We start from the raw sequence: 14,943 nt of genomic DNA on the forward strand, positions 1-14,943 counted from the left end.
AATCTGATTCATTGAGCTTGATAACGTGTTGACTCTAAAGTAGATCTTAGAAAAACACTTGGGGATTCCTATAGCCCCGCAACATCTTATATTCAAAAGGAAATAGATGCAGGATCTGCTATAGTTGAAATATTATAGTATATCCCAGACTTCTTCCATCATCATGTTGATTAGTTTATGTATGAGTGCAATGGGTGTTAGAGAGATATCTTCTTCTTCTTCATACAAGGATGCAATGTGTGGAAAGGGATCCAGTTCAATGGACCAACCTCCATCCATTCTAGGACCGTATATTGCTGAAAAAATGAATCAAATGCCAACATTGGAAATAAACATTAAAGAGATAAAACATCTCTTATCTTCTCTTTTTTCCATCAAGGGTCATCATTTGTAGATTTGATGGGTTTCATTCATGGTCAAAGGCACTACATTAGTGGATTTTTATAGCATGGACCAAAAATTGTGACATTTAACTTTGTTCCAAAGGATTTTTTGTGGTACAGTTTGATTCTTAGGAAGATCTAAAGAAAGTCTTGTGGGAAGGGCCTTGGTTTTGGGGAAGAGTATGACTCTTCATCACTCCATGGTTTCAAGAATTCGATTCTTCAAAAATGGTGGTAACAAAGATGCTAGTCCAAGTAAGGTTGTTAAACCGCCCTCTTTCGTTTTGGCATCACAAGGTACTAGAGGACATTGTAAATATTTTGGGTACTTTTTAAAAAGTGGACAATGAAAGAATGTAGTTAGGATTATTTACCTCTGCTCATGTATTGTACAAATGGACCTAAGCAAAGGTCTACTCGATTGCATTCTGCTAAAACATAGATCCTTTCAATGGATGCAAACTTTGGATTATGAAAATACATCCTTTAGATGTTGTACACGCTTTCAAATAGGATATTTACAGGATTCTTGTCCACGAGCTAAAAAAATCCCCAAAAATGAAAACGGGGTAGGCCCAAAAAAAAAAGTTGCCAGCCTTTTGATCCCACTTTTTCAAAGGAAGAAGGAGAATAAATCAAGGAGGACACTCCAATACAAGATGTTGTGAACTTTCACAATCCCACTAAACATGCCTAACCCATGCATAATTTACAAGAAATAGAATCGATCCATGCATCATATCACGTTGTAATTGTGGTGCGTAAACATGATGAATTGGTGGGAGCAAGATAGTCCATGTATCAGAAATCTTAGATTCTAATAAAAAATGCCCCCCTATGGTGATTGTTTCTTAATTGGCAATTGTTCTTGTTGACTCATCTATAAGGGTCTAGTAGAAGGTCCAACGAAAGAAAATAAAGAAAGAGAAGCTAGCTAACTATTATAACACTTATCTTTTGTATTATTTTAGTTTTAGAATCGAGAGATTATTATTTTCTCTCACAAAGCTCATGTCTTGCTTATCTCGAATGCTTTCAAATATCTGCAAAATGTAATTTTTTTAAGTTCCAATGAAATTACAATTTAAAAAATATATATTATATTTTTAAGGAAATATGTATATTAAGATAAAAAGTTAAATGATATTAACTATAATATTATGAATCAGACCATAATAAATTTATTTACCATTAACTTATTTTAATGTGACAACTTTATTGAAATGATTCTTATAGTTCTTATTTTTCCCTTAATTATGGATATGATGTTTATGCACATTTATATTGAAAATCAAAATCATGAGCTGTTTCATGTCGAAAACTACCACGGTCATTTCGAAATTGAAGAAAACTATGATGTAGCCTTAATATCTATATATGTAGACAGCATATTTCGCTCACGTGTAATTTCACGCAAGCCGAACCAGAATAAGTAGAGAGTGATCGCTTAAGCAAGTTAATGGCGGGAGGATTAAGAGGAGGAATCAATGAAAATTTTGGAATAATAAAAAGCAAGTTAAATATTCTTGTGTGGAGAGGTGTTCTCTGATTAGGCCGATAGGCCTTCCTTTGAAAGGGACTTTCGTCGTCCCTTTGCTTCTCAGACTGACACTTGGCAGGGCATAGAGTCGGCATAAACCCTCTAACCACCCACACCTTTGTCGGCAGAGTTCTGAAAGCGAGGACTCAACCCTCTCGAAAACCCAGTTATGCGGTCCCTGTTTTGCGGTGCACAGCTTGAAACCCCTGTTCTGCGATGCACGATCAACAAATTCGTGCTTTGGAAACCCTGTTCTAAGGATTGAGCTGGCTTTACAACAATAATGGTTCCTCCTCAGCTGCGGCAACGCAGTTCCATGGAGGAAATGCTGGAGGCAATCAAGGGCCGCGAGGATAGATCCCGTGACAACGGTATCCCTCCTGTACTGCCAATGCGGCCGACTTTGAAAGCCAGGCCTCCTTCTGCAGTCAGAACAAGAAAAATTACCCAGACATGGTTTAATCAGAGCAATGATCAAGTCCCTAGGGACGTTCAAGCTGAGATTCCACCGGTTGATGTTCAAGGTATCTGTATGAACAAGCAGAGTGAAAATATGACAAATGTTGATCAGTTTGAAGGGGATCCCTTGGCCGATGGTAGCGATAACGGAGTTGCCGAGGTTAATGCTGAGCGCAATAAGGGTTCAAAAGTGACAAGCAAACCCCTTTTCGCCCTGATGCCCAACATTGATTCGAATATGGCTGGGGGTGCTTTAAAGGATAAACAGGGCTTTAAGAGAAGGAGTAATCGAAGTCCAGTTGAATCACCTTACAAGAAGCCGGCGGGAACATTCAAAGATCGTTCGGGCGACAGCGATGATTCGGAAGCTGGTTCCTATCCTGCATCAGTGGAGGATGACGGGAAGTGGACGGATGACAGCGTTTCTGGCATGAAAAAGGTAAGATTGTTCAATACTATAGTTTATTTCTTCAAAGATGTTTCACTAAAACAAAAACATGTAGCCATGGATAAGCTCGTGGTTTAATTGCATCAGCTGCTTCCTTAACTGTATTTACGCTGCGGTCTTAGTCTTATTATTATTATATTTCACCTTTTCCTGGAAAAAAAAATGGATTAAAACCTAATTTGTTAGACAATGCCCCGTTTCAAAATGAATCTATTAGTAAAAGCCTTTTTACTTTTGGTTATGATGTAATGAATCTATTAGTAAAAGCCTTTTTACTTTTGGTTATGATGTAAATTGATGTCTGAGTTGAAGTTTGAATGATTCTCAGCTTGATTTTTAATCTATTTGAAAGCCTTCTTTCACTGTAGTTGTGCCGCAGGTGTAGATAATCAATGCTGTTAATGTAACAAGATATAAGATCAACTTAGGTGTAAATAACAGCTGAGTTAAATCTGAATACCATTTGGTATTTTGCCCAAATGAAACTAGAAGTTATCATAGGGATATATGTATTTTGAGAACAGAGTCTGTTACCTCTTCACTGATAACTTGCGCTACCCACAGCGATTACTTGTGACGAGGGTATCGCAGCTCGTGGAGGAGGAATGGAGAAGGAGAAGCCAAAATCAAAGGCATCCCCTGCCATTACAGGCGATCATGCTTCTGCTGCTCATTCATCGCCTTCTTCTGCGCTGACAGACGGTGAATTTCTTCTGCACTTACTTCGAAAAGGCAATAATCAAGCAAACAATGGAGGCGGAGAAGGAGATTCTACCGATAAAAGGAGGAGGAAACAAGAAGCCATCGCCGGTTCTTCATCATCAGCCGATGAAGAGCCATGGCAGCTAAAGGATCCAGCAGTTGCAGCATTAGGCCCTAGCCATCGTTTCCGCGGGGAAGAAGTCATAGCACAGGGGTACCATCATCATCTTCAAAGTCCAAGTCCACTTCCACATCCACATCCACATGGTTGGCTGCACTTACATTCATCACCAGCGACTGCTGTGGATTACCGCCATGTTAATCACGACGATGCCAATGTTAATTTTGTTAGCGAGACAGATGCTCCATCGCCTTGGGCCCGTCATCCATTGCCATCGCCATTGCCGTGTTCCTTTGATCCATCGCTGCTGCACAGGCCACCAACCCAACTCCAACCCCAACCTCAACCCCAGTCAGCGAGTCCTTATCATCCAGTCTTTCCTGCGGGCGGTTTTCAGATTCAAAAGCCCTATGATAAATCCTTTCCTGAGCCTTGTTCGTTTGTTAGCCCTGGTGGCGGTGATGGTGGAGGGGCATCTTCCGGTTCCCCTTTCAATGAGAATGACCATTTGGGTATCTCCCGGGTGCTCGAGGCTCCTTGGATGACACTGAGTTCGCTGAGGCCGCCACTGGGGGCAGGAGGTGAGAGCGGAGGACAACCACCAACTTGGTCTCATGATCCTCAGCCCCAGCCCCAATCGCAGCCTCGGCTAGTGTTCAGTGGCAGTAAGGGGGTAGCGAATCATCATCATCATGGGCCCACATTCACTGGTGATGTTTTGCACCAGCAGAAACATTGGCCGCAGTCGTATGGGAACGGGGCTGACCTTTTCCAACACCTGCAAGGGCTTTCTGAAGAAAACGGTTTTTTGCTGGGCAGTTTTGGTGCACATCATAAGCTTAATAGTACAGGAGGCAATGCTACTATGAATGAAATTGTAAGCCAAAAGTGTGTTGGGAGTGCAAACCTAAATGTTGGGGATTTTGCTCTGAATAGGAACCAAAAGTGCGTTGGGGGAAGCTCAAATGCTTGCTATCTTCCTGTGAATGAAAACCAAAATTCATCTTGTCAAACTGGATCAGTGCCCTGTCAATCATGGTCAGCTGTAGCTGAAGAGCCATTCAGCAGAGATGGAAACTTGATGTTTGGCTCAGTGGTATGCCAGTCTGAACGTGATCGCAGTGAAAAGATGTTAGAGTTGCAATCAGGAAATATTTTCCTTAACAATGCCGAGCTTCCATGCAACCTACAGGGTAAAGGTGCTGTGCGGTTTCCTTGTAGGCCTTCCTCAAGTAAACAAGTCTCAGGAAATAAAACAGTTCCAGAGGAAGGACTGCCTTGGAAAGGACATCCATCAAATCGATTAGTTGATCAGCCCAGAGTTTCGAGAGGAGCATCCACTCCATCTTCTGAGCAAGTGATTATAAAGGATAAAAGAGGTTTGGATCAAGAAAGTAGAAATGCTGTGCGCAACCAAAAATCTACTTCTCGCATTGCAAATACATTTGATACAGATGACAGGAAAAAGGGACCAGAAATTAAATCCTATGTGCAAATCGAAAGGAACAGTAACCAAAGTATTGCCCGGCGCATCAGACATGGCCAATCAGATATAATTGGAAAGGATGACATCAGAAATGGAACAGCACAACGGGTGATCAAAGAAAGGCATGCCAGGGAAACGGGCAAACAGTCAGTGGAAGTTATTGCAAATGGAGAGGGCATGGGGAATCACTCTTTGAAATCTCGAGGAAGAGGTATATACAGGCATCGGGATGACTTTGAGAAATGCGGGGAAATTGAGCAAGAATGGGATATGAAAGAGTCACAAACCAAGGATCAAAAGCAATCTGGTGTTTCTGATTCATTCTCAACCATTACTGATCATTTATCTGCTTTGGAGGTGAATGAATTTGGTCACTGCAAATTTAATGACGACTTGAAAAAGCATATCCTTAGTAGGATATCTGATGATGCATCTTGCAGTCAACCAGTTACCTCTGAACTGGAAAATCCCCGTTCCTCTTCTGGGAGCAATTTGCATTCTGTTCCAGCATCACAAATGGAAAAATCTCAAAGACAATTCCACGGGGTTGCTCTTTCTGATGGAAACCAGAGGTCTAGGATTGAAAGAAGGCGGCAAGGAAAACACTTCTCAAATTTAACTGGATGTAGATATCAGGATTTTGATAAAGAAGATACTGGCAGGTTTGGTGGAGAAAACCAACCGTCCAGTGATCACGATTCGCGAGATAAATATTGCAATGAAAATAGGTCAATTGTCCCTCGATTCCACAAGGTAAGAAAACAGATTCTTGATGCTTGATTCTCGTGTGTGTCTTGTTTGGAATCTGGATATAGATATCCTCTAAGAAACGCTTCCTTTCTTATTTGATGACAGTGCAATAGGAATGGCATATAAACCTCCAATTTCACTTTTCTATTTTTTTCTGTCTCAAGTCTTTAAAGTTCTGTGAATATGTTGACAGTAATTTACCCTTATGATGTTGTTGCTTATTGTTATTTCTCATCAGCGGCAGAGCTTTGTTTCCATCACTGAAGTAGAGCGATTTTTAATGTTGTGTTCTTTGTCTTTTAGACGTCACAAGCTTGCCATATATAATTTCATTACCTTTTATGCCCTTTAGGTGGTTGATTTGATTATCAAGTGATGTGTGCTCATGGGCAGAAATGCACAGGGCATCAGAGGCCACACAAAAAGTAGGCACAATTATGCATGTGCTGTGCACTTTTCATTACATGTGAATAAAATCTATATGCACACTACAAAGCGTATAACATTTTGGGAAGATGAGTCTATAGTGCATGCGTAACAAGTCATCTTGAAGTTGTTAGAATTAAAGCTAAAGGCGAAAAGCATAAAGCTAGGTGCAAGTTCTCATCATTTTCTCCCTGCTTAGAGGGAACTGTTCCCAGCTTCTGCTAACCTAAGGGGTACTCAATTTCCATGAAGTACATAATACTCTCTTGACTCTGTGTAGTTGGGGTCTTGACATGGACCCATATCTTCTGATTTTGGGGTCTGAAAATCTTCTGAACGTGGACTGCTTGAATCAAGTGTGGAACAGTCTGTCATGCTGGAGTTCAAAGTAGAAAACTGCTGACAGTTCTCCTTGCCAAAATATCCGAATTTGCTCTCGTGTATCATTTCCTATAGAAGGCAGCTTGAGTTGGTGATGTTCGACTCTGTGTGGATCCAAGTTGGAGTTGCTTTAATAGCTAACAAAATTTGCATTATGAAATTTTTCACAATATAATTTCATAGTAAAAAAAGGAAAAATAATGATTTATTTATTTATTATTATTATTTTAATAGCTCAATGGAGACCGCATTCGTAAATGCTAATCTGAAAGCAGTCATAAGCAAAAAGATTTGTTGTTCTTGTCTAATTTAGTGAAATCATATTAGTCTTGCTTACACCTGAATAAAAATTGCAAAATCCTCCATTACCTAAATAAAAATTGCAAAACCTCCGTTAACTGTTGCAAAATTGAACTCTTATATATTTTGTTGCACCTATCATGAAATTCACACAAGACCTATAGACATTTGGGTTCAAGATGCTTAAAGATGGTTTTCTGTAATTACGTGATGTCACCTAAAGTATTACTATTATGGGTGAACCCTTCAGAATTAGTGTTGGTACGTGGCATGTGATAGTTACAAATACAGTCAGAGTCTAGGATTACAAGTGACGTCAGGATGATTTTTCATTTTTGCAACTGTTTCTGGTAGATATAGATTACTATGGATCATTCAAACTTTTGTGAGCCAAGTGTGTACATGTGTCATGAAACGAGAAGACTTAATTCTGTCAGAAAGTTGGGGATTATGGTGAGTGCTTTTCACAAATAAGATAGATCCCTTGTTTTCTCTACTATAAGAACACAATTTGATTCATGATAGATCCCTTGTTTTCTCCACTATAAGAAACACACTTGATTCAACTACAGTTGTGGTATTTGGATGGAGATGCTTCAATGTCAATTGTATCTGTTCTCTTGTTATATTTTAAGTCAAGCCATTTTTGGCTGACATGCAATCTTTTGAGATTGTTCCTTTTGGCACATGTTGGGCCCTAAAGAGTTGAGGATGAACAGACATTTAGTTGTGGGATAATTCTGAGCACATATTCAGTATGCACATTGCTAGGTACAAAACCCCTCCAGTGCCCTAGTATGGACAAATCTGTGGTAAATTTTCTTTCATTCACTTGACACCTGCACAGATCTGTATAACCATATTTTATTATATTGTATGAGCTGTTTGGAGCCAATTTTTGGACTGAAGCATGCACTTATAGACTTATAAAAATCAATTGAGTTTTGTATTTGGGTCAAGAGAAGTGAGGAGCTTTACAGTCTAGGGTGCAGGAGATCTTTTTTTGAAATTGAATTTGCGAAAATCAAAATAGACAGTTTGGCCATGCCGATTATGAAATACTAAATTGATAATGTAGATCACATTTGAAACTGGGCCGTTGAATCTCAATCGCCGTTCTAAATAAGTAGTGAGACTTACTTTAATCTCTGGAAAACCTTAGCTCTAACTATTGCAGAGCAATACTGAAGAGCGCAGATGCTCGAGTATCATCACATAGTTACACATTGCAGTCACTAGGGAAATACCAAATTTTAAACTATAATCAAAACTCCAACCAAAGAAAGTAATTGACAAATTACAAAACCCAATCCTGCTTTCTTGCATAATCAATATTGAACACGTGCACATCCAATTACCAAATTTTGCATGATCCTCTGCAGATTAATCTCCTTCCATTAATGAGCCAAAGGAGTAATCCAAATTGGCGATGCAATATCACCCTGTTTTTTTGCATTTCATTTCCTTTTTGCAAAAATGCAATGCATTGCATTGGTCATTAACTATAGATCTGTTGCTTGACACAGAGTTGTTGAGAGTGTTGGAGAAGGGGTGACTGACCTCAAGGAGGGTGAGAGTGTGCTTCCCTTATTTACTGGAGAATGTGGAGAATGCAGACACTGCAAGTGAGACGAAAGCAACATGTGTGATCTTCTAAGAATTAATACTGAACAAGGGGTTATGATAAATGATGGGAAGTTGAGGTTTTCAATCAATGGAAAACCCATTTTTTATTATTATTATTATTATTAATATTAATGTTTAAATAAAAATAGTTACAAAATTATTTATAGATCACAAAATTAATTGTATTTTATTAAACATCACATAAGAATACAATAAGTATTGGTTTAAGAATATTATAATTTGACTTTCTAATCGCACCATACAACAACGGGCCCTACCTTATTTCCATCTGGTTATGGTTACCGAGATACACGCAATGGTAAATGTTGACATAAACCAAGTAAATAATATTACGGGGCCGACCTTACTTTGAATATTTCTCTAGTGGAAAGGAAGAATCCCTCAAAAGTGCTTAAAAAGGCAGTTTCCCCAAAAGCATTTTACCTGTCAAGAGGGCTTCAAATGCCTGGCCCATGAATTGGAATTTAACTATTAACAGATTTCAATGCTGCAGTGAATTTACTGATTGGAATTCCTCCACCCTCAAAAAACTATAGTTGAAATAGTATGCCTATAGACAGTTGAAGGCATTTGAATCATTTTTTTGTTAATGGGCATTTCCCATTTTCCATCTGCACTTCAGATACTATGTCGTAGAAGAACTGAAAACCAGATACCTTTACATTGCCAAAAGGGCTTTGAATATTTTACAATAAATAAGAAAATTCTTCGGCAGAAGCTCAAACATTTCACTGCCTATCTTGGCCATCAGAAGGACTCCAAATACTTTGCCTTCTCAATGAACCTGGAATATTACTCATCCGAACCTTCAAAATTCAAATATTTTTACTCCTTTGTAAGAAATGCCAGGCTACTACCTGCATGTCAAGGTAAAATTATGTTGAAACTTTCCAAATATGTAATTTGATTCTACATGTAGGAGAACCATCAGTGTACCATTAATCTCAGCGCTGCAAATCCAAGTAATCCGAATACTGATGGTATCAAGTGTTTCAAATTGATCCATATTAGCACACAGGAGAACACGTTCCTGGAGGGATTTGAGAATTAGGCATTAAAGGCGTTTAGATAGTATTAGAAAACTTATAGACAGTAATATTTATGTATGGATAATATAATTCGAGGTAGAGTTCTACATAATAATAAAATTTTATGGATTAAAATATCTACTCATGACTGGGATTAAGCTGTAGACATAATTCTAGATAATAATGGGGAGACAAATCTAGACAACAGGAAGAAATTAAAAATTGTAATAAACATTTATAGATAAGGATGAAGATGGATTAAGCTCCCATTTAAAGGGGTTCAAGCTTGAAATCTAATCTTGATGTAAGGAAGCATAGAATAGACTGGGGATAAGCTTTATGGAAGAGACTGCCTCAATTAATTTCAATGAATAAGAATTTGGTTGTTGTGCTCCTGCTTATTTTTTTTTATTTCTAATGTTAATGGGTTGTTTTTTTCTGATGTTTATTTGACCTTTCCTGTATTGCAATCCCATCAAGCCCATTCTGATTGCATCACCCCAAATTACTACATACTTCAGCGGACTTGAACCCCAATCAGACCAGACCCACTTCATCCCTGATATACCCACAACATATTCTGTAATCACTTCTGATTTTTCATCACTTTTTACTGCTACAGAAGCAGCTCCCCTCTGTCATAAAGCCCTGCGTTTGTTTCTATTCTTTTAAAAACCTCATTGACCAAATACAAAAAGATGTTATTTACAGCCCAGAACATCAGGATCAAAACAGTGCACAGCATGAAAAGAATTGTTACACAAATTAGACAAAGGAACCATCAATTCCAATCTTATCAAAACAATCATATATATTTTATTTGTAGAAATTCAGACAAGTAAATAGAACATTTAAAATATTTGCACTGTTTTGCCTCTTAAAATGCTTGAAAATGAAAGTTTGAATTGTATCTTGGACAGAGCATAGATTAATAAGTGCTAAAAGCTTGCTTTGAGGGCCAGAGAAATACATAGTGTTTTGAATGGTGGGTTTGCCAAAATGGAATCTAAAACCACTATATTTGAGGACTTAAGTATGTAAAACAAAATACTTTGAAAAATACAATACATGAATTTAAAATCGGTTTCAAAATTTTAATAATGTTAATGTTTTACTTCTACTGTCAACCAGTAATGTAAGTGATTTGTTTTAACATTTGCAAATCACAAATTTCTCCACTTTTCATTTACCATGTACAACGTTGTAATTTACTTTTTATTTAGAAAAAAACCGTGCTGCCAATAATCTATTGAACCTATTGAGCTTTAAGTATGAACGCGTTCTACACTTACTATATTAATATGAATGGTTTGGTTTTGGTTTTGTTCTTCTAATATCAAATGTACTGGTACAGGATGGTCAACGTGGTTATTGCCTTCGTCACTACATACCTTTATATATGCTTGACTATCTATAAAACTTTCTTCCTTTCACTAATCCTATCGGCCTCTCTTTGTACCTTTTGGGACAATTGCTAGTTTAATATGATGACTAATTTAATACGGTAGAAATGTTGTAACATACTAAATTAAATTATAAATAAATAAATAAAAATTAAATTAAATTAAATAAATAAAATATGTAATGTAATGTAAATCTTTTAAATTGGACAAAATAAAATAAAAATAAAATATTTGTCATAATCTGTGATTACCTGGTCTAGCTCATGCTCCAACTTTTTCTTGTATATTTTAGAATAAATGTTCAAGTAAAATGAACATTCAAGCATCTCTGGCAAACATACACCATCTCATTCTCATGCCTTTGTTGCATAATGGCTTTTGGATAGAGTATGATGGCTCTCCATCATCAAATGAGTAATCTCAAAATGGTGAACTTATGCTACGGCTTTCCTAGCTGGCAAACTAGTAGCACTGCTCTCTACTTGTAGTGCCCTTCTGAATTAATGAAGAGACAAATTTCACAAAAAAAAAAAAAATTACCCATGGTATTCATGTGGAATATAGTCTATTTAAAGAGGGGAATTAAACCAACTTATGTCCATCTTAATTTCAAATCTATCAAGCACCAAAAGAGATCAAATCTCTTGAAATGCAAACCTCTTTTGAAGTGAAAAAATATTTGATCTTTTTTAAAAATATATCCGGAATGATTTCGAAATATTACTCTATCTAGATGGTGATCGGTCATGATATCCATAACGTTGTTTTTTTCTCGACCAGATCCTGACTTCGCTACGCTCTTCCCCTGCCAACCCGATCGACTTGACAGTTTCGCCTGCCCCCTAATGCGGCCTCTCACTTCGTTTTGTTCTTCCTCTGTACCGTCGAAAACAAACCTGATCGACCTTCGGATTTGGATGTGAATGCTTCTTTCGTACTTTCTTCTCGCCCTTATTCTTATTAGCTATGGGCGCTATCTTTCGTTCTTGCTTGCTTTCTCCCATTTGGAACTGGTGAGCCTACACGAGATGGACACGCTACCTTAATAGAAAGGCTACATAAAAAAGCCACAATAACCAATATTAAATATTGTTATATAGAATATGAATTAAAACCAAATATAAATTGTCTTATCATTGTAAATTTATTTATTTTAAATAAATAAAATTAATAAAAATAAAATTAAAAACTTTAAAAATATTTATATAATGACTCTAGAGTAGTTGAATTTGATAAAAGCCATTATAATATACATTTCTTCCCTTTAAATTATTAATTTGTTTTTCTCTTTATTTATAAAATTAATTACAAAATTATTATTATTTAGGAATTGTTATTATTAAGGAAAAAAACATTATAGATAAGTATAGCAACTTTAATTGTAATTATATATTTAATATTTATATTATAAAATTATAACTTTTAGATATAAAATTTGTTTAAAGATTGAATATATAAAAATATTTTACTAATTGTTGACTGCTGCTGCTGCGCGCGCCTGAAGCCCGCGTCCGAGCCTGCCTGGAGCCGATTGATCTGCAGCATCAGGGATCCTCCGGATCCACCTGGTGGGGATCCGGAGCTGCAACGAGCTTTCTCTAACCTGGTAAAGTCTCTCCCTCCGCAAAGACCTAGACCAACAACAACAAAGTTTGTGAAGAAGCTGGATGTTTTACAGGAAGTCCATCTGCCTCCGACCATTCCACGCATGGCAGCCATTTCCCTAGCAGAGAAAGGGTTAATCGAGCAATTTACAGGACTATGGCCATCACCCAAGACAGTGCAAAGATGGGTTGAAAGAAACTGGTCGGACAAGATCCAGGTCAAAATATCCATCAGATTCTGTGGCAGAGGATATTTTACCTTTCATTTTGAAACCAAAGAGGATAAAGACCTAATATTCAGAAACGAACCTTACTTTATGGATTCCAGGGGCCTCTATCTCAATAAATGGACCCCGGATTTCGATCCAGAACTTGATATACCAAGTGCGGTTCCAGTCTGGGTCAGACTGCCTCATCTCCCACTCCACTGCTGGGGGGACGATTCGGTTAAAGCAATAGGAAACGCGGTTGGAAAATACATAGACCGCAGTGAACCCAAAGACAACATGCAGGCTTGTGCGCGGATTTGCGTTGAAGTTGATCTGGGCCGAGGACTGCCGGAAGCAATCAAACTGAAAGTAGATGACTAGTGCCATATTCAGCAGCTGGATTACGAGCAGATACCCTTCAAATGCAAGGTATGCCACGAATACGGACACTTTGCAAATAGATGCCCTAAAATAGTTAATGTAGAATCAGAAGAGCAAGATGGGCAATGGGAAACTGTTAAAAGGAAAAATCAGCCCCTCCCCTCAAAACAATGGACTCTGAAACCCCTGGTCCTTCCCAACAGCACCCTTCCCATCAACCCTCTTCCCTTCAGCATCCTTCCTCCTCCTCTCAACAGCCTCCCCTTCAAAACCCTTCTTCTCCTCCTCGGATTCCCGATCCTCCCATCCCTCCATCTTCTAATCCCTTCGCGACCCTCTCTGAGGAAGAATCCGTGCCTGATTTCCCCTCATCTGATCCTCCTCTCCACCCCTCTCCCCCTCTCATCTCTCAACCCTCCCCTGATACCCTCTCCACTAGGATTACCAGAAGTTCTTCAAAGGAACATGGAGCACCCAGCGATGTTCCAAAAGAACACGGGCCTGGCAAAAAATCGGTCAAACAACAGCGAGAAGAAAGTACCCAGAAAGACATTGCCATGGGCTCTCAGACTCCTATAGAATCCTTTATTCTTGGACACTTGGAAAAAGAAAATAATAACAAAGGCAAAGAGAGGCGAGCACCTCTCCATGTAACCAGTAAATCATGATGAAACTACTATCCTGGAACAGTAGGGGATTAGGGCACCCCTCCAAGATAGTAGCCCTCAAGGACTTAATCCAAAGTGAAAACCCTGAAATCGTTCTTATCCAAGAAACAAAGCAATATCAATCAGAAATTAATAGAGTCATCAATCAGCAAAAGCGTTACAGTGGATGTGCAAGTGAAGCAAGAGGAGCCTCAGGCGGCATACTAACTATGTGGGACAGTAATAAATGGAACTGTAACTCCACCAGAATACATCAGAACTGGATCCGTGTCAAACTAGAAAGCAAGACAGATGGATCAACGGTAATAATTTACAACATATATGCTCTGAATCAGTACAGAGAGAAAGAAGTGTGTTGGAACACTTTGGAAGCTAGTATAGAAGAAGAGCAGGACAACAATCTCATTATTGCAGGGGATTTAAATCTCGTATTGCATGTTAACGAAAAAAGAGGGGGACATTTCACCCCAGATCCTTTCAGAAATCGACTTGAGAGCATTATGCAGGAGCAAGACCTTGTTGATATCAGACCCAAGAACCGCAGGTACACCTGGAGTAACAGAAGAATAGGAGTGGGCAATATCATGGAGCGTCTCGACAGGTTCCTCATAAGCATAGCTTATCTGTCCACCTTCACTATTGGTCAGTCAAATATTCTCAATGTCTCCGCCTCTGATCATTACCCAATAACACTTACTCTGCATAGTCAAAGTCAGCTAGGACCTCTCCCTTTCAAATACTGTTCCATTTGGAATCGTATCCCTGCAGCAAAAGACATGGTGTGGCAGGCTTGGATTCAACACGTGGAAGGCTCCCCAACTTATATTTGGGAGACAAAACTAAAGAGAGTAAGACAGGCTCTAAAAAATTGGGCAAAGAACAATTACCAAGAGCCCGAGTTAAGCAAAAAGAAAATTAAGCAAGATCTAGAGGAAGTGCAGCGAAGCATTGAAGCCTTTGGGCTGTCCCAGCAAGCCAAGGAGAACGAAACAAGACTATACTCTCAG

At 38.5% G+C, this 14,943-nt stretch overlaps 1 protein-coding gene across 4 annotated transcripts; it reads left to right on the forward strand.

The window, feature by feature from the left end:
- The first annotated feature begins 2,680 nt into the window (after positions 1-2,680).
- Positions 2,681-11,116, forward strand: LOC149200750 (uncharacterized). Of its 4 annotated transcripts, none has more exons than XM_089402790.1 (3): positions 2,681-2,821; positions 3,395-5,892; positions 11,026-11,116. In XM_089402790.1, exons 2-3 carry the CDS (start codon positions 3,436-3,438, stop codon positions 11,086-11,088), a joined length of 2,520 nt encoding a protein of 839 aa, XP_089258916.1. In that variant the 5' UTR covers positions 2,681-2,821; positions 3,395-3,435; the 3' UTR covers positions 11,089-11,116. The 4 variants fall into 4 exon arrangements, with proteins under 4 accessions (XP_089258916.1, XP_089258919.1, XP_089258918.1 ...); XM_089402793.1 differs by lacking the exon at positions 11,026-11,116 and adding an exon at positions 8,523-8,645; XM_089402792.1 differs by lacking the exon at positions 11,026-11,116 and adding an exon at positions 6,242-6,756.
- Positions 11,117-14,943: the final 3,827 nt, after the last annotated feature.

This window comes from Pinus tabuliformis, chromosome 2_1 (genome assembly GCF_031772625.1).
Source record: "Pinus tabuliformis cultivar Carrire ecotype Pingquan chromosome 2_1, CPIR1, whole genome shotgun sequence".
Classification (NCBI taxonomy): domain Eukaryota; kingdom Viridiplantae; phylum Streptophyta; class Pinopsida; order Pinales; family Pinaceae; genus Pinus; species Pinus tabuliformis.